The sequence below is a fragment of the Struthio camelus genome, chromosome 14, assembly GCF_040807025.1.
Source record: "Struthio camelus isolate bStrCam1 chromosome 14, bStrCam1.hap1, whole genome shotgun sequence".
In the NCBI taxonomy this organism is placed as follows: domain Eukaryota; kingdom Metazoa; phylum Chordata; class Aves; order Struthioniformes; family Struthionidae; genus Struthio; species Struthio camelus.
In genome coordinates, this window is record NC_090955.1 from 20,010,617 (window position 1) to 20,029,535 (window position 18,919).

General features: G+C 40.8%; 2 protein-coding genes and 1 long non-coding RNA gene across 8 annotated transcripts in view; 2 read left to right on the plus strand and 1 right to left on the minus strand.

Moving 5' to 3' along the window:
* Nucleotides 1-179: 179 nt before the first annotated feature.
* MKRN2OS (MKRN2 opposite strand) lies at nt 180-5,554 on the plus strand. Its single transcript, XM_068907226.1, has 4 exons — nt 180-403; nt 700-749; nt 1,854-2,016; nt 4,828-5,554. Exons 1-4 carry the CDS (start codon nt 195-197, stop codon nt 5,045-5,047), a joined length of 642 nt encoding a protein of 213 aa, XP_068763327.1. The 5' UTR covers nt 180-194; the 3' UTR covers nt 5,048-5,554.
* A 1,422-nt stretch (nt 5,555-6,976) lies between these two features.
* On the minus strand, nt 6,977-17,883 carry TSEN2 (tRNA splicing endonuclease subunit 2). Of its 6 annotated transcripts, XR_011144031.1 has the most exons (13): nt 17,775-17,861; nt 16,662-16,851; nt 15,770-15,851; nt 14,995-15,031; nt 12,627-13,155; nt 12,432-12,509; nt 11,796-11,846; nt 11,164-11,302; nt 10,974-11,089; nt 9,302-9,338; nt 8,491-8,602; nt 7,786-7,875; nt 6,982-7,293 (listed from the first exon to the last, which is right to left on the minus strand). XR_011144031.1 is itself a non-coding variant. In XM_068960349.1 (12 exons), the coding sequence occupies exons 2-12, from the start codon at nt 16,833-16,835 to the stop codon at nt 7,234-7,236; spliced, it is 1,389 nt and encodes a 462-aa protein (XP_068816450.1). In that variant the 5' UTR covers nt 16,836-16,851; nt 17,775-17,883; the 3' UTR covers nt 6,977-7,233. The 6 variants fall into 6 exon arrangements, 5 of the variants coding, with proteins under 5 accessions (XP_068816450.1, XP_068816451.1, XP_068816453.1 ...); XM_068960349.1 differs by lacking the exon at nt 10,974-11,089 and having other exon boundaries at nt 6,977-7,293; nt 17,775-17,883; XM_068960350.1 differs by lacking the exon at nt 10,974-11,089 and having other exon boundaries at nt 6,983-7,293; nt 16,662-16,876; nt 17,775-17,821.
* The window catches only part of LOC104152699 (uncharacterized), a 28,521-nt gene continuing 27,436 nt past the window's right edge, over nt 17,835-18,919 (plus strand). The window contains exon 1 of the long non-coding RNA XR_011144055.1: nt 17,835-17,926. This is a non-coding gene — a long non-coding RNA (uncharacterized lncRNA). The remainder of the gene's footprint in view (nt 17,927-18,919) is intronic.

Genomic DNA, 18,919 nt, shown 5'->3' on the forward strand with positions numbered 1-18,919 from the left:
CCCTCCTCCGCGCGCTCCCCGCCCCTTGGCCAGCCAGCCAGCGCCGGGGGACACCATTCAGTGACGCACCGCGCCACGGAGGCGCGCGAGGGCAGGCTAGAGCGTCGCTCACGCGAGCCATCGAGGCGAGCGGAGGCCGGAAGGCGGCGCAATGGGTTTGGCCGGGCCGGGCTCGGGGCAGAGCGGCGGCCGCCATGGCCACGGCCGCCATCGTGCGGCTGCGGCACTGCGGGCCCGACATCTTCTGCCGCCGCCCGCCGGCGCGCTGCCCGGCCTGCGGCCGCCCCCTGCGCGGCGCCGCGCTGCCCGCCGCCCCCGTGCGCCTCCCCAGCCCCTTCCGCCGCGGGCACCGCCAGCGCGGCGCCTTCCTGCTGCGGCCCGCCGGCCCCGCCGCCTTCCTCGGGTACGGCCGGGCCGGGCGGGCGGGCGGCGGCGGCGGCGGCCTGGGGGCCCGGGGCGTCGGCTGCCCCCCTTGCCGCCCGCGGGCTGCCCTCGGCCGGGGGAGGGAGCCTGCTGGGGTTTGCGGCCCCCCAGCTTCACGTGCCCTTCGCCCGCTGGCGGCTCCTTTCCGCCTCCCTCCGGCCTGCCAGCGGCCTGGGGCCGGGTAGCCCAGGAGGTAGCAGCTGTTCTGGGAAAAGGGACGTTTGAAGGCCGTGTCTAACGGGAACAAGCACAGAAATACTGCTCTTTTCCTTTCAGAGGCTATGATGGGAAGTCCGATCTTCATGTTGGAATCAGCAACATGAATGGTAAGAAGTGCTCTGGTGCCTGCTGCCGGTCTCCCATCCCTCGTGTGTAAGCTGTGTTCCCAGTTTAGCTTTGCCGCTCTCCGCCTTCGAAGGCGATCGAATTGCGTGACAGTCATTTCAGAGCCAAATCTATTGCTGTGCAGCTGTTTGGAACTTAATGTTAAAAAGGCGAGCTGTAGCGCCCCGGTATCTGATGTTTGCTGCTGAAGAACGCACGCTTCCTCACGCTGCTGCGGGTACGCAAACCGGAGGCCTCGCTGTTGACGTCTAAGGAGTATCGCTCACAGGCCGAAATACCTTGGGCCGACCGTTTATCGTGCCCTGCAGCAGCGAGCACAAAGAGCTTCAAATCAGAGCCCCTAGGCCGTGGCTCCCCAGGGCCACCTCCGTTCTGAGCAGCTGCACAGAATGGCATGCACCGCTGACTGCTCTTCCTGGACTCAGAAATAAAAACGCAGCAGCCTGTCCTTCTAAAGAAGTTTCAGGAAACTTCCAATTCAGCACAGTTTTTGCTAATTCTCAAAATACAGCCGTAATGATACAAAAAAGTCATGTTAGAAATTGTATTTTAAAGGAAATCCTGGTCCGTGTGCTGGATTAATGTCTTCGATATTGATACCTAAAAACTTTTATATTTTATTCTGTACCACATACTTTCTGTTTTCTAATTTACTCATCTTGAACAACAAAGTGGGACTGTTCTCAGTTCCTTATCCCTTCCTAGTTGATTTACTCTCCCGTTCTCACACAGTAGAAGCATTGAGCATGTCTCAATTGCAAACATGTCAAGGGAATGTTTATTTAATATAGAAATGGTCTACTTTGGGGTTTAAAAAAGAAGCCTTTCTGTCCTTAAGTTGTCTTCGTTATGCAAAGATATGCGAAAGCACAATGTTGAATTGTGAACAGTTCCTTGATTTAAAAAATAATAATAATTAGGTTTCACTCTGTAGCAGGAGGAGGCCACTGATCGGAAAGCTATGGTATAACTAGTCTAAATAAGAACGGCGTTGTGGAAAATCAGTAGCAGCTTTCATCACTGGGGAATGGCTTTCCACCTGATCCTTCAGTACTACCTGACTGTCTGCTGCTCTCTATTTTCAGGCTTGGTATATAATTACGATGAAGAGGGCATTCACAGAGATGAAACTGGATGGGAACAGTGCATTAGTATCCCACTAGTACAGCCAGACATGTTTGGGCTTCTTCACCAATGGGATAAGCTCCTAGAGGAATTTTCTGCGGGAGAGGCCTGGCTACCTCACAGGTAGGTAGCTTAAAAGCTGGATTTAATAGGAGTATTTAATCTAGGATGATAAATTTGGTTATTCTGTTTTGGATCCTCCAAGGCTTCAGAGGCTTGCTCTGTTAGACACGCGTGTCTAACAAGTCTAAACAACTCTTAAGTAATCTAGAAACTCATTGGCCTTGCTAAACAGAACAATAGCATTAAAGTAGTAACTAACTTAAACTCACCTGCTGGAATGTAGAAGCCTTAACCGAAAAGAATGTTTTCGGGAAGTTTTCTTCAGCAACAAAATAATTTTGCAGGGGAAAAGACCAATTCACTGAAACACAGCCTTAAGGAATGTGCTGTGTTAAGAAAGGCTACAGAAGTAGAGAAATCCAGGTACAACTGTATAATTATATTTGTCCTAGAATTCAACTGTCCTAGGTGAATTTGGATTTAAAGGCTGAAATCCTGACCATATTGATGGGATTCTTGCTCAGAGCTGACATCCAGAGGACTCGCTCATTGCCAGTGATCAGCTCTTCCAGCTGGTTTGTAGCATTTTGTTTTGGCTGGTTAGATACAGAAAAACTTCCACGTATTTTGAATTCAACTAGTATGTTCCAACTGGAACGTTCAGTTCCCTTTTTGGCTTTCCTTGAAGTTGATGCCACTGTTGACAGTGTTACAAGTTACGCAGCCCGGCTGAAACGTGGTGCCACGTCACTAAGCTTGCTGGTGACAAAGCAGCTTGCTCTTTGAAATTTTCATTAGTAAGAGTACATTTAACAAACAGCCTGTCTGAGCCCAGTTCTACGAAGAGTTATGTTAATGGCAGTAGACAGCATCTTATATAAAAGGGGGGGGGGGGACCCAAAACAGGTTTAGCAGTTCTGTAGGTGCTTGACCGTAAAATTTCAGAGCAAGTTATGTCCCTAATATCAGGAGATGCAAGAATTTGATCTAGGATCCAATTTTAAGTGTCTATAGAACAAAAATCCCATTGGTGTTTCAAGTATCTGACACTTTTACAATTCCCGGTGCATTAATGTTGTTATTAAAATTAATGTGCTGTCAAAAAGCAATGGTAGAGGAGAGGGTAGGTGTATGTACCTTTCTTTGATTTTTCCCTTGAATGCAAAGAATAGTTGATAGATACCCTGTCTGCCACCTCCTGTCAAAGTGGCCTACTTGTTCCAGAAATAGAAGAGTGACCACTAAAGTGCTGAAAAGTGAGTTTTTTTAGAAGTTAATTTAAATCCTCGGTTTATTTTTTTTAACAGGACAGGAACTGTGCTAAACTAATCCTGTACCTCTCCTTTGGGTTTGGGCCAAGCCTAATTCTAATTCTCCTGTTTGCTTTTCACTTACTGGAAGGATGGTATATAAAGGCAGCAAACAACAGCAAGTGCAGACATGACCAGAAATATCTTACGTTAGTGAAAAATATTGGGTTTTGCTTGTTAAGACATCAAGACATGCTTCCCAAAAAAAAAGACACTAACTTGGAAACACAGATGCTAAGAAGGGTATTACAGAATCAATTGCATTATGAAAAACAAAGAGAGTCTGCATCCAGAAATGAGATTTGTTAAACATCTGCTCTACTCTATCATGGCACTGATTCACTAAAGCACTTATGCATATACATAAATTTTCAGGACGTGCTGCAGTGCTTTGCAGACTCAACACTGAGCTAAAGTTAAACCACCATTTTTTGCAATGGAATTTCCAGATGTTTTGCACCGCACAGAGATGGTGGTCTCTTGAAGTTGCTCAATTTTGCTTTAACAATTATTTTGGTAAAGTAAGTACTCTGCAGCACATGGCTTACTTCCAAAATGGGAGCTCATAGGTCACTTAAAATAGACTCAACAAACCAGAAAAGCTTTGGAGAGAGCAGTGAGCAACCCTTAACTGGACAAGTTTTGATAGCAATAGTCTCCAGATCTTGCAAAAACATGCAAGCCTTATACAAAATTTCCTGTATCAACACAGACTATGGAGCCACTAACAATATGAAGCAAGGAATGAGTCACAGGGCTAGGAAGAACAAAGGGAAAATGACACAGGCAATTACAGAAGCAGCTTGAGGATTAGGCAGATGGCAGACAGCAGTCTGACCAGGTCCGTATCAAATGCAATTATACAGGACCAATGGCAAGAGTAGCACTGTGCAGTGACGAATGGAATAAATTGCTGAAGTTGTTAGTGACTACATGAAACATTTCGGAGAAGCTGAATAACATTATGACAGTGAAAAGAGAACAGCTAAGTGCCATATGCAGGTATTAAAAAAAAAAAAAAAGGACAAGAAAAACATTTTAAACGCTGACTCCTATTCAGTTAGTATTTCTGTCCTTGCACACTTGGCACAATTTAGTACCAATGGGAGTTTGACTGGAACACTGCATAGCAACTCTATCGAGATACTAGTGATAGAATTTACTTGGTTTTAAGTAGGCTTCCAGGTTAATGCCACGCTGAAAGCAGTGGAGGTGGTGGTACATAATATTACTGCTGCAGGAAGCAGTTTTCAGGATAACAGAGTAACGATGTATCAGTTCAAAGAGTGAAGGTTAGCAAGGCAAAAACCTAATGTGTAGGTAAAAAAACCTCATTAGACTCTGCAGCTTTTTTTTTTTTTAAAGTTTATGGTTTCTAGCATCTCTGGCTTGGAAAGTGCAACCTGCTATATGTAGAATATATTTAAGCACCAGCATTAAAGGCAAGCGGCAGTAGTTCTTGGAGAACATGTGCGCCTTTATGTTGCTCAATAAAATATATTCCTCCACACAGTAATTAAAAAATTAGTGCTAACACTTATTAATGATATATTTTTCCTAGGTATGAAGAACATGACCACAACTGCTACACATACGCACTGGCATTTATTAACAGTGTGCTGACTGCACAAGGGAAGCCGCAAATGAGTAAAAGTGAATTCACAGAGAAATTTGTGATCCCACAGACAAAGAAAGCTTCCAAATACATTACTCTGCATCAGGAGTTAACAGCTAATGAGTTCTACATTGTATACCATCCTGATCAAGAAAAACAGTGCTGAAATTAAGCTGCTCCATTAAAATATCTACAAAAGGAAAAGGAAGTCTTAGCATCCAACTTTCATGGTTTAAGGTATTTGATCTGTAAAATCACGATTTCCTTCGCCTATGTTGGCCAGCTTGTTATGAAAGGATCATGCTCTTTGCTGCTAAATTTGTATATGTGAATGAAGTGACATGCAATTTACACACTACTGAAAATTTATATGGGAACTGTTCATATGGAAAAATGTTTTCCTATTTATATTTGATATACAGCATGTTCAGTCAAGATATTTAGCATTAGAAATTGTAATTGCTGTGTAATTAAGGGTTCTAACAGATGAACTGTGGTAACTTTAACCCCTAGCAAAACAAAATGTTATTTTCTCAACTGTCACATTTATTTACGGACGGGTATAAAAAGGGCATTTATAGCTGCATACTGCTGAAGTCTAAAGTTCTTGACTAACTGTAGATTCACCACATGCAAAGTTACTTTAATTACTAATAAATAATAATAAATCCAACTTATTTGCCAGAAACATTTCTTTTCTAATTCTTCCTTTTATATATATACATATATATATATAGAGAGAGAGAGAGCGAGAGCGCACATTTATTCCTCAAATCAAGATAAACACTTAGTATTAGAAGATAATCATTTCATGTTGTACCTATAATGAACAACAGACTCCTCAGGATTTCAACTCAGAAATAAAACTTTAAGACTTTTAAAAGCTTTTTAAAAGCTTTTTTTAAATTTAAAAAGATCCCTCAAGAGCACTTTTACCTATTATGCATTATTGCTGCATACTATACAAAAGTGTATGCTGAGGACAAAGTTATGCTTGTTCATAGTTTTGTATAATTTCGCTTAATTTAGATATATTCTAATTTAAGAACGGAGTTTGGGATTTTTCCTTTTATGCATTTCAGGAAAGTAAACTGGTTCTGGTCTGGATTTAAGTCCTGTGTCTCAGAGATGGAGAAGTAATGATAAATGCTTGTGGTTTTCTCCATATCTAATTTATACTTTTGCATAAGCAAACTGCATTAACCCTGTCCTCTACAGTATTCTCTAATTGCTTAGACTGCCTTTTTTCCCCCCTGATTTCTCCCACTTGCTGAAGTCTAAATTATAGCACCTTTAAAAACTGTGTTTAAAATCCCAACACAGTATTAATGGAGACAGCTAATTTGAAATGCACAATTCAGCTGCTGTTAGCAGAGGCTTCTTATGCAGCCACCTCATTTATTTTGTGTACAGTAACGCATCTTCAAAAAAGGAAAGGGCACCAGCAGCTGAGGCACCTTTCTGACAAGGGACAAGCTTAACTTCTCAAGGCAGAGGAAACTAAAGCTGGATGAGCAACTTCACCATTAGCTTTTGCATGAAATGGGGCCAGGAGGTACCATCTGCCCTGTTTTAAAAGGGGTGATCCATACTGATTTTCGACAGAACAAGATTAGGCACTTACTTTCACGGTGGAATTTTATGCTGCAAATCCCAAGTGGATAAGGTCCTCCCCAGCATGTCCTGCTCTCTAACATCCGATATTGCTGTTAGGCACTTATATCCTGGAATTAATCTAAATCTTTGCACCTTCTGGGAAAAGCTCCCCAGTTCTGAACAGCGCTGTGAAAATAGTCGGGACAGCTAAATTCCAGAGTCTAGGCACTTAACAGCAAAGCAATACAATGCTCGATATTGCAACAACCAAATATCTTCCCAAATCTAAGTTTGTGTAATTCCATCAAGGCTATGAATTCAGTTTTTGGTTGAAGAACATGACCATAGGTATCCCAACTACTAATACTAAGCATGCAGTACAATCACTGAGGCATTCTCTGCCCCCCCCCAGCAATGCTAATATGGATTTAGGTCAATTGGTACAAGAATGTATTTTAAGGTTGTAGGGAATGTAGTTCTAAAGAAACAGCAAAGTACTCTGAATGGGGTCAAAATAGCTTTAATTTTTTTCCCCTTTGTATGCATTACTACAGTTATGTTTTCCAATACAACATTCTCTCCAGCAAACAGGACATGCCTTGATTTTAATAGCATTTATACATAGTCATTGAATAGCTTAATAAAACATTCTGAGGCAATGGTTCCTCATGAGATTAGGTTTTAAAAAAAAACAAAACAAAAAAACATGCACACAAATTTTTTTTACACAGATTAAATTCTTCCACATACAGTCAGTTAAATTTCATCTTGCTCACTGCGCTCACGAGAAGAAACCCACCGAGTTACAATCAGTTCCTGAAAAAAAAAAAAAAAGCCAGCAGTTATTATGGAAGCAAAATAAAAAAAAAAGCTACAATCAGTGATGGGTGGTGATTAACCTCTTGCAGATTGACATACATTACCTGACCACTGAGAAATTTTGGGAGATGACTGTCCCTGAAACATGCTGGTCTCTCACACCCTTTTCCTCCTTCATGTTTAAACATCCACTAACCTTAGAGTCTCCGTATTTCTCTCTGTTTCCCCATGTAAATGCTTACATTCACAGTAAGAGCAACTTTCTAATCCAAATCTGAAGATCTTAGTCTTTAAAAGCCCTGCAATGAATTTCTGATGTCTTGGGGCACAAAAGAATCTAGGATGGTTTTACTGCAGTTATGCATGCAAAAACAAAAGCATGCTAGACAGCAAGCAACAATTCAAGGGCGCTCTAACAGTACAGTTAGTTAGCTGTCCAGCTACCCCAAAGCACAACTACATATGTAAAGGAGAGAAACAGTTACTCGCCTGAACCTTAATTCTTTTCATACATTCTGGTGTGGACATCTCTTTTTCAGTCATATTAGACGGTCTAATCAAATAGCATAACATAAGTTCCTGTTGGTAAACAGAGAACATGTTCACTGACAGAGACAAATACATGAGTTTCAACTGATTTCTTTTCATACAAGCTTTACGTTAATTAGAAATGCAGATACTAAGTTTCCTACAGGATGTCATCTGTAAACCAAGGTGGGGAGAGTTGTAAACATGCATATCTCGTTTTCCTTATCAAATGCATAATATTGCTATGAGAAACTAGAATAGTAACAAAACACCTGACAAAGCAGCACGGTTATGGCAACAGGAGCATTACGTATGAGGGTCCAACATGAAGAAAACTTTCTGGAAACACTCAAGTCTAGATTTGAAAGGGAAATCTGGATAGAAAAAAACACGTGGAAGCCAGAAACAAGCGTCCTTCAGGTCTTTCTCCTGTTCCCTCCACAACTTCTGAAGTTACTATAGGAGACAGAACGTTAAAGCCTACTCCAGAATTCATCTGGATATTGGCCAACAGAACTTATGTTCATCCATCAGCAATGCATGTTCTTCTGCAGAGCAGAAGCAAAGATTCTCTTTCCAGTCTCATTCCAATTCTGTTTTCTTTAGAACTGGACTGTTGCATTATCGTTCAAAAGCTATTTCAGAACTAGCATCTTACACCGTTACCTTAGAAGCATTAACAGTTGTTCTGTTCAAGCCAGACAAGGACTTCCAGCTGAGTGGTCTCCGAAGAGAGCCTTCAAAATTATCATCAACTAATTCAGCAATGACAGAGTAACTGGAAAACAAAGCAGACAGGACAATTCACAGGAAGAAAATTACTGTTTTAGGAAGATCATGCAACTTAAGAATTAGAGCCTAAAAACCTGTGGTAATTTTAGTTGTCATGGTCTGATAATAAGCCAGCAGGAGGTAAGCAAGGTATGAAACTAACTAGGCAAACCGGAGAAGAGAAACGGAAGCTGTGAGTGCACTGACTGGCACTTTTCCTCCCCACCTTTCTGATGTTTGTAGCACTCTCATGAATGCCAATCTGACATTCATAACCAATTTACTAACTAGGAATTCAAGCTAGCTAAGGAATGAAGGTAATTATAATTTCTTAAAACTTTTTTCTTGCCGTTTCCCTCCAAATTATATAAATTATCCATAACGTTTATTTTTAAGTCACTATTACTAAATCAGATTACTTTGTGTGCATTCCTCATGAGTGCAGAATATGCTTATTTCAACTTTTTTTTCATGTTATAATATCGTTATGTGAATTAATTCATGAAATTATTATTTTATATATTTTATACTACTGCTAAAAGGACTTTTGCACTCCCAACATGAACTCACAAGGCAGAGATACATCTGGTAAAGTATTCTGGGTGAAGAATAGTATATGCTTAACCAGTGAAGAGATTAAAATTTGTGTGAGAGAAAATTACTAACTTGAAAGTAAGAAATTAGTCAAAAAACATAAGCTTCAAACCTTGCATGATAGAAGGGGGGACCTTTTCGATACAGCACTGAAATGAAAGAGAAACACTTTAGTTAGAGAATCACAGAGTTCCCATCTGAGAACTGGGTCCAATATGTATTTTCATACCTGTGACCATAAGTATTTTCAGTGTTTCATAAATTTAGTTATGCAAGATAAAACTTCAACGCTATTGAATTCTGCGCAGAATTAAGCTGTCCCAGCAAGTGGAGAGGGAGAGAAGAGAGAGAAGAACGATGGGAGCATCAGGTTGACTGAGGGCAGGCGAGTGGCAGGTAGAAGATAAAGAAGAGCCAAAGGACAGTCACTGATTGCTTTGAGAAAAGGGTTTAGGGAGGAGCTTTTCCTGCGACAGACTTATGCTTTGAACACTGCCTCCAAAACAGAAATCGAACTATCAGAGTACAAGCGGAAGATCGTAGTAAGTCACTGAGTTTCTTTTTGAGACAAAGTTTTCCACGAGCTTTTGGAAAGGCAAAGGGCACGAGTACTTAAATATTGCCACAATTCCATTTACAGACCCACTGAAAGTTCCTCCTCTATGTTCAAGGGTACACAAGACTCATTGCAACTGGACTGTGGTAAATGACCTCAATGGCTACAGATCCTATCTCCCCTCTGCCATGAACTTGTAAGAGGTGACTCCCTTCAATTAGCACAGGTCTTCTCATACTACTGGCTAGCCCGGACTTTGGCAGGGAAAGGATGAGCAGCACTTCATTCCAGTGACAACAGTGAAACGTAAGTTATCCGTTACGAGTAATCGTAGTAATATCAATTATTTGAAGAAACCACTGCCAAAGAGCAAGAAGCAGGAGGAGCTCAGAGGAGTAAGGCTGAACTCTTAGAAGCCTTAAGCCAATCTTCTTCCTTTGTCTGGCATAAACCCAAAGGCAGTACTTTGAGAAACAACAAAATCAAGCCAGAACACAAATGAACAATGGACAAACTAATATCAATTTCACGTATACAGCAGGTGACCAGTATCAAAACCTCATCTACAGCCCAGGGTATTAAGAACAGTGAAGAAGTCGAATTCAACCAAACCTACATACACATTGATCTAAAGGACTAGGCACATACCTGACAGACTCAAATACATAAACCCAAAGTTTACGTAATAGTTTCAACAGTATTAAAGCATTTGCTGGCTTACAGGTATGCATAAAAGGTATCTTCCTTCATGCACATTTTCCTGTAATCACAGGCATTCCTGCACCATTTATGCTGACGTGAACTATTAGTTCCTAAATTACTTAGCAAGGGTTTATGGACACTACCGATTATTTCTATAAGATACAAAAATCCTATCATTAACAAACAAGCAACCTCCTCCCCCAACCCCCTAAAAACCGGAGAGAAACAATTTTAGCTGTAAGTTCAATACAAGTCCAGCATCCATTAAACAAGATGAGAAACCAGAGGCATGGACTTCAATCTGAACTGGAATCTACATGCAAGCCTGCTATTCCAAGGACTACCATATCAACAGTTCAGGGGATGTGTGTGTAGAAGAGGATGGAGAAACTTCAGAGAGGAATTTCATTGCAATCCTGTATCAATTGTTATCTCATAAAGCAAAGCAGCAGGCCTTTCAAGCTATCTTTTCAGCTATCAGATATGTGATGTTATATTCTGCTTATACACTAATTTTATTGCTAACCTGTAGTCTAGCCAAAGATGTCTTTTGCCAGCTGCAAGTAGCAATGTCTGCTCCCGTCATGCAGCTCCTCCTTGTAGAATTTATCTTTGGCACTAGTCTTGCACTGGCTGTCACACCTGAAAAGGAGTCAATCACAATATTCCTTTTTTTTTTTTTTAAAAAAAAAAAAAAAAAAAAGGAAGCTACTCACAGAGATCGGTTCCATACTTCAGTCCGACTTTGGGGACCCATCCCTTACTGCGGAAGTAATGATATGCCATGTACGTAGTTTTAAAATTGGGCTTCACTTCGCTGAAAACTTCCCATAGCTTCAGAATAGTTAAAGGCTCCTAAAAATCACACCAAAAGGCATTAGTCTGACAATATCACAGCATATATAGAATAGTTTGTTTCATGTTGTGTGTAGTAGAGCATTAGAGTCAAATACCAAATATCATAGTCCCACTGCAAAGAAAATGAACTTCAGGCAATAAAATATGGAGCCCTTACAATACGAAAGAGAAACTCAGTGCTTCCATTCAGTTATTTAAATATTTCACAATCAATCCCATAAGGTCTTTCTTCTATAGAAAGACCCTGTGTAGCTTTATTTGTCTTGCTAAACATAAAGTTTTCAGACCATTATTATAAGTAATTATATTTCTGTTTGTAAGAATAATTTCCAGATTACTCTGGTACTTCCTCCTTCAGAAGTAACAATATATAATACTGCCATAATCATTAAGAATTTAAGACCAAAACATATCCAAACTAGACCAAAACATATCCAAGTGAATGGTATTCCCTTTCAGAACACAGCACAAAATTAGGGCAATCTCTTACCTCCCCATAATAAATCGTTAAACATCCTAGAGCATACACCAAGAAAAAAGCCTGGAGAGAAAAAAAAAAAAAAAAAGTAATTTTAATTAATATCTAGACTATTCCTTTAGTTTCTATTCCACACTAGAACAAAGGCTCAAACTAATTTTATACAAGAATCCTAATGTTGAGACAAACAAGTTTCCTGAAGCTTTCCTTTGAGATTTGTCTTTATAACCTTTAAATTTCAACAGACACAGCACTACAAAAACAAATCTACACATGTGCTTAGGACTGATGAAGGCACTGTATTATAAGTAACATGAGAATATGTTTAGAACTAGCATAATTGGAACAGATTTTATATAAAATCATATTCCTGGAATTTCAATATTTAACTCATATGACTGAATAGTCCCACTGACATCAGAGAGGCCAATCTGAAGTGTGTGGGATTGGACTCTACATTTTTTAAAACTCTATCATGCCATACATGGATTATTAAAAATGAGTTTAATCATTAAAACAATCCAGTTATTTAGGAGACACAGGAGAACCTTGTCCATAAGAAACAGGTATTAAACTATGTGGCAGCATATATTAATGTTTGCTTTTGAGGTTAAAAGAAAAACAAGTTGTGCAGTATTTGAAACGTACCTCTTCCAAGCTGAGTTGTAAATATTCAAAAATCCTAAATGGATTTCTTCTGCATACTAGTTTTTCCTTCTTGATAAACTACAACCAAAAAATGTACTGTATTATTAAATATTTAAACTGCAAAAAATACTAAATCCTGGAAGTAGCAGTGACTATATAAACTTTGTAAAATAACAGGATACTCTTTAGCCTTACATTTCCTTGCTCACCAGCAGAGTTATCTTCAGGGCATAAACTACTTTCTTCTTCCTCTTGCACCAATACATATTCTGGAGCACATTCTTTTGATGCGACCGTCTCACAACATCTTTGTTCAGTGCTCTCCTTCGCCTTGCAGCCACAACGCACAAGAAAACTGTGCTTCTGGCAAGACACTTCAGCTATCTCTTTCAAGTCAGGTGGTTCCTGTGCTTTAGAGCCACATACGGCCAAAGGATCACAAGCTGGATCTCCTTCCAGACTGGCTTTCTTGTAGCCTTCCTTCTGATTACGACACTCGTGACTTGGAGGTACCGCATTTCCAGTGTCCGTAGAAGAATTTCTCGAAAGCTCTACGTTTTCTGTACTTGGGTCCATTCTGTTGCAACAATCACCAGTTTGCTCAGCTCCATCATTTTTCAACTCAAGAGGCTTAGTGTAGTTTTCAAGAATTTTGCTAATTGAGCAGTCATCAAATCCTTGCTCTTGCAAAATACTTTTAGCCCACTGAACATGATACTGGTACCTAGTAAACAAGTAAAAGAAATGGGAAAGTTCTAGGACATAATGTCCTTTAATTAAAACCTTAAAAATAAGCATCTTAAAATAGAAGATTCCTCACAGTTCACAGGACAAATCTGAACATACACCCCAAAGACTGCTGTGTAAAACACAAGCATGCACAACATAACGGAACTCCAGTCTTTAGGTCCTGCAGACAAACGCTGTTCAACATCAGATTCTGCTATCTTCTTTGGCTCTGTTTTGACTTTCTTTTTTTCTTTTTTTTTTTTTTATTACTGTGGCAACAAGCACCACTGTAGAACATTGCCCAGGAACCATGAATTGAGGACTACTGCTATACAGTTTCAAAAAGCAAGAACTTTATCAGGCAAAAAGTCCTTTCCCCCACACAAGCCTTAAAGAATGAATTCTCAATGAAAAGATCTCAGAGTCAGAACTTGCATAATTAAAAACTGCAACCAAGACTTTACACACAGAGCTTTCACAGTCTTCATCTATTATACAGGTAACTAAAAACAGTATCTCTAATTTCTGTTTTAAATACCTTCCAAACAGCTATGCTACAGCAAAAACACCAGTGTAAAAAGTCTAACCAGAAACTATTTTCAGTCTTACCAAAATCCCCCTATCTCTGAGGAAAACAAACAAACAAACAAACAAAAAAACTAGTTTTAATACATTAATCTTTATTCTGTCAAAAGTTACAGGTGATTGAGTGTAGTTTTCCTTATTGAAACCTGGACAATTTTAGTACAATATTCTTTATTTCCCAAAATGAAATTCTAACATGGCAACTACAAACAACATAATGAAGAACTGTACAAACACAAATTAAATTAAACACAAATTTCATGCGGCAACATGAAATACAAGTCCCTCTGAAGTCTGATAATAAAGATGGTAATTCAGTGCTGTACCTTTTGTTATCAAAAAATAAGCTTTCTTCTTTGTCCTAGGACTTAATTACTACATAGTTTGCACTTATTGATCTCTGTTGAGACAGACCATGATGCATCTTCTGCACCAATATAAAGACAGTTTCACTGATGCTCACCTGTATTTGCTGACACATAAAGTAGCTAGTTACACAGTCACAAAGTAGACTAGTAAGAATGGCAAGTGTTTCTGCAAGTAGAATATATATCGATAATATTGCTACTGCCTGTCTTACTTGAGACTGAAGGAGCATACATTTTTAATTTAAAAGTTAAGATTTTTGCAGTTATCATAGTATGAAAGCAAATACAGAAACCAACTTATACATTCTTACAGTTATGCCATAAACTATTTAAACTGAAAAGAATAAATATATGGTCCAGTACTCCCTTATGTTAAGTGTACAAATTCACAATGCCTAACTACAGGCTATAGAAATGAAAGGCGGGGGGCGGGAAGTAACACATTTACATTTTATTAAGTCTCAGGCGTTGCTTCAGCCCACTCAGTTTATTCAATCAGCAAATGGAAAAGTTACGTTAGATAGCTTGCCCCAGAATCTTACTTCACTCCTCCTCAGCTGAGAAACAAGTTACACTTGATATTATTACGAATGAATTACCCATATTATTAAGCATGCACTCAATCTTGACTTCTATTCAGCAATTAATACTTGTAAGCAATTAATACATGTAATACAGGTAAAACTCACGCTGAAATACCACCTCATCTATTTGTAGTTTTTCCTAATGTGATTTATAAATACAAAACAAAGAAAATAAATAGTAAGTCATCCACATCTGTATAGCCAACACTGAAAACCAGTCTGATAAAACAGAAAATAGAATCATATGCTTCCAAAGGAAAAAAAAAAAAAAAAAAAGAAAAATGTAGATGAACTTACTTTTTTGATGCAATGATAGGCAGGTTTATGTTAGTACCTATAAAAAAAAAATCATATATTGTTTCATTAATATAACTTTTTAAAACTATTGATATATTCTGTGGCATAATAAGCATTCATATCTTCAACACTGTATGCAATTTTGGTTTCGTTTCTATTCTCGTGAACACAGCAGAACTAGAAAAACTACAGAGGTAACAAAGATGAAAGAGCTTCCAGAAGAGGAACAGCTAAATACACTACTTTTTTCCAGCCTGTAAAAAGACAATTGCAGGAGGATATGGTAAAAATCCATTCATGTCTATGGTGACTTAAAAGTGTCATTGAGAAGATGGATAAGGAATGATAGTCTTTCTATACATGAACAAGAGCACATCACAGGTAATTACTTACTAGCAGATTCAAAATTTCACATACCCTTGCCGCACAGTTTTGAGGACACTAAAAACTGCTGATCAGAAACAAGAAAAAAATGGATAGTTATTGGGAAAAAAGTCCAAAGATGCTACCTTGACTTACAAAGGTCCCAAACAGCAAATCAGTGTAGGATGGAGAATGTACTAAGGAGTTATCAGTTCTGCTTTCCTGTTTTTTTTTTTTTTTTTTTTTAAACCTAGGCATCTTGTACTGGCCATCATCAGACACAAGGTAAGGGGACAGACACAACCTTGGTTTGACCCAGTATAGAAATTATTTTTGCATCTTCAATAAACAAGGAGAAATAAAAAAAAATACTATTAGAACAATGAGGAAAGTAGAAACGGGTACAATTTACCTTGCCACTTCGTAATCAGTAAAGGATCTGAAACGCTGTACATTGGTCGACTTCTTGAAAGAATACCTTTACCAAAATAGCCCTTCAAAGGAAAACAAAAATCTTTATTATATCATCAGATAAAAAAAACAAACGTCTTTCCAAATGATCAAACCTTTTCTACCATGATTTACTGAAACAGAATGAAATCATGCAGCATCTAAACTTGGTCTAAAGCTTGTTGCTTAGCTTCTGATAACTAGTCCAGTATTAAACACTTCTACTCAAATATTTAGCCAGTGGAGGACTTTAGGTCTTTTCCCCCAATTCTAAATATCTTTAAGATTAAATCTCCAAGCAAAACACCCTCCCCCTCCCCCCAAAAAAAACACCCTACCTGCGCATTAATACTGTGACAATGTGTAATAGGAAACAGGTATGGATAAAGTTATTGCATAAGAATGGCAACAGGTAATTAAACGTACCTAGATGTAAAGGCTTAATGTAGCTTATTTTACTCAAGACACCACACTGAAGTTAAAAGAATTATATAAGTACATTTAAAACACTGATATTACAACCTCCTGACCTTGAATAACATGAAAATGCTTTTGCAAGGTTGTATAAAATATGAGCAGGATAAATAAACATAAGAGACATTAAGTCTTTGCATCTGTTTTTTAGATCATGATGCCACTTCATTCCAAAACATATTTACTGGGCTAAAAATGAAACACTTTCCATATTTGATACAGAATATATGTTTGGTATTTATTTCAGAAGAGGAAGGAGATATGGAGGATTACTAGAGGCTAAAGGGGAAGGAAAGCAGAGAGGGAGGCCGATTTTAATGAGTATTTTTAACATACATGGAGCAGAACACTAGAAACATTGTGCAAATAGGGTACACCACCTTGCTATACAGCTGTTCAATATCTTCAGGGTTCCTCACAACAACATTGTTGTTAATAATTTCAGCCTGGTATATTCTGAAATCCTTGCCATCTACATCCACAGGAAAGGGAGATTCATATGACTCAAAAGTTCTTCTTTTCCTTCTTGGGGGTTGGAAAACAGCTTCTGCCATTTCCTAATATTTTCTTCTAAAGAGGAGAAAAATTTATTCTTCTAAAGAAACAAAACATATGTAGTGTTCAAGAATTACAGTTCACCCACTTTTACGTGTTTCAACAACATCTCCTCCTCAACAGCAAATTAGCAACAAGCCTACAGTATAATCCAAGTTTAATTCTGGAACTATTATGCCAGACAAACATAACAGAACAACTTCCTACAGTGTTATGCGCTACTCTGCTTTTCTTTGGCATTGCAGGGTCTTCTAAAGAGCAGGTATGGAGAGTCCTCGGCAAGGAGGGAACTTAAGATCGAAGGCAGGTGCACACAGAGGCAGCTGAAAGCGTTTTCAGGAATAAAGCATAGGTGAACAGCAGAACAAGGAGAATAAACAGAAACCACAGCACACAAGCGCCTAAACATAAAACTGCTTTGAATAATTACATGAACGAATTTGGAAAAAAAAAAGCAGCGACTGGGCAAGCTTTTCTTCTTTAAAGAGGCAAACCCTCTAGAGAGGGGAACGGGACACGGCAGGAGGCTTTCCGACAAGCCGGGCGGCAGGTAAAGGCCACCGTGACACGCGCACCCGCCGGGGCCGCCTTTTTACGTCTGCACGCCGCAAAACGGCACGAGGAGAGCACCGCGCGGTGGTGAGCGCCACCCTTACCGGCCCGCTCGGGGCGGGGGGAGCCGCCCTCACCCGGGGCCGGGAGGTCAGCCGATAACCACAGCCACACCGACCCGCCCACGCAGCGCGCGGCGCGGCCCGCCCGGGGCGCGGTGCTCGGCAGCCGGGCAGGGAGCGGGCCCCGCGGCCTGGCACGACCCGGCCCGGCCCGATCCGACCCCGCGGCCGCCGCGCCTCCGCCCGCCCGTCGCCATAGCGCCCGCCCGCCGCCGCACGCACGCACGCCCGTCGCCACGGTGACCGCCTGCCGCACGCACGCACCCGCCGCCGCCGCACGAGGAGAGCCGCGGGCTGGCGGGCGCCGGCAGGCCGCGCGTGCGCACGGAGCCCGGGCCCGAGCCCGCCCCCCGGCCCCGGCCCCGCCCCCTCTGCGGCCGTTGCGGCGGCGGTTGGCCGGTGGGAGGCGGTTTTGGGTGCGTGTTCGTCGCGCGGAGGCGCCGGCGGGGCCGGCTGGGAGCGGGGCGGCCGCGCTGTTCGGCTTCGGCGCGGCTCGGCGCTGTGAGGGGGCTGCGGGCCTCTGCCCCGAGGCGCGCGGCCGTGGGGGCGGGAGGTGTTCCTCAGGGCCCGCAGGGCCCCCGGCCTGGCGCAGAGACCTCCCGTGAGAGACTCAGAAGTAGGTTCCCTGTGAGAAAGGGAAGGCCTGGGCCCTGCGGGGGCGTTCCCAGGCTCCTCTGCCCCACAGCTCTGGGTTTGTAGCTGCTGCCAGCCTTGATACTGCGGTAACGGCTGCAGCCCGCAAACCGTCCTGTGCTGGCAATTTAAAAACAATAAAAGGAAGAGGAAATGACGTTTTTGAATGGAACACCCATTCTGGAACGAATGATGAGCTGCATAGTGAGGGACATTTGAGATACCTGGGTGGGTGAAATTTTACAGCCGTGGGAGGTGAGGGGAAGATACCATTTTCAGCTTGAAGCAATTGTTTTTGGCTGAGTAACAAACCCTTGACATTGCAGTGACTCGTGACTACTTAGGATAATGCAATACTACTTACACAACTTTAACAGAGATTGTGATTGTGCAGCTTATTACCAGAGTTGAATTCAGGGCAAAAAGGTAGTATAATTAAAGAAAAAAAAAAAAGCATCTTACCTGAATAAGATGAAAAGCATTCTCACTAGTAAGTGAGAGCAGACATCCCTTTTTCTGTTGTGATAAACAGTGAGCTGTTGCCGGTTTAGGCCTTGTTAATCAAAATCATAATGACAAATGCAACTACGACTGAGAAATCTTTTTCTTATTTTGAGGTTATATTGTGAGGGTCCACTAAAAAAAGAGGATGAAGAAATTTTAGTTCCAGGAGGATCGACTAGCTCAATAATTTATTATCATTATGGATAATTTCCCTTTACTTTAGCAGGCTATATGCTCTCCGGTGTATTTTAATCTCAGAAGGCCTCCTTTCC

Coding starts and splice junctions, on each gene's coding strand:
- MKRN2OS (XM_068907226.1), top strand. CDS start 195: ATGGCCACGGCCGCCATCGTGCGGCTGCGGCACTGCGGGCCCGACATC. Junction 404..699: donor GGCCCCGCCGCCTTCCTCGG/GTACGGCCGGGC, acceptor TTTTCCTTTCAG/AGGCTATGATGGGAAGTCCG. Junction 750..1,853: donor TGGAATCAGCAACATGAATG/GTAAGAAGTGCT, acceptor CTCTATTTTCAG/GCTTGGTATATAATTACGAT.
- TSEN2 (XM_068960349.1), bottom strand. CDS start 16,835: ATGGCAGAAGCTGTTTTCCAACCCCCAAGAAGGAAAAGAAGAACTTTT. Junction 11,847..12,431: donor TACAACTCAGCTTGGAAGAG/GTACGTTTCAAA, acceptor TTTTCTCTCCAG/GCTTTTTTCTTGGTGTATGC. Junction 11,303..11,795: donor TAACGATTTATTATGGGGAG/GTAAGAGATTGC, acceptor TGTGATTTTTAG/GAGCCTTTAACTATTCTGAA.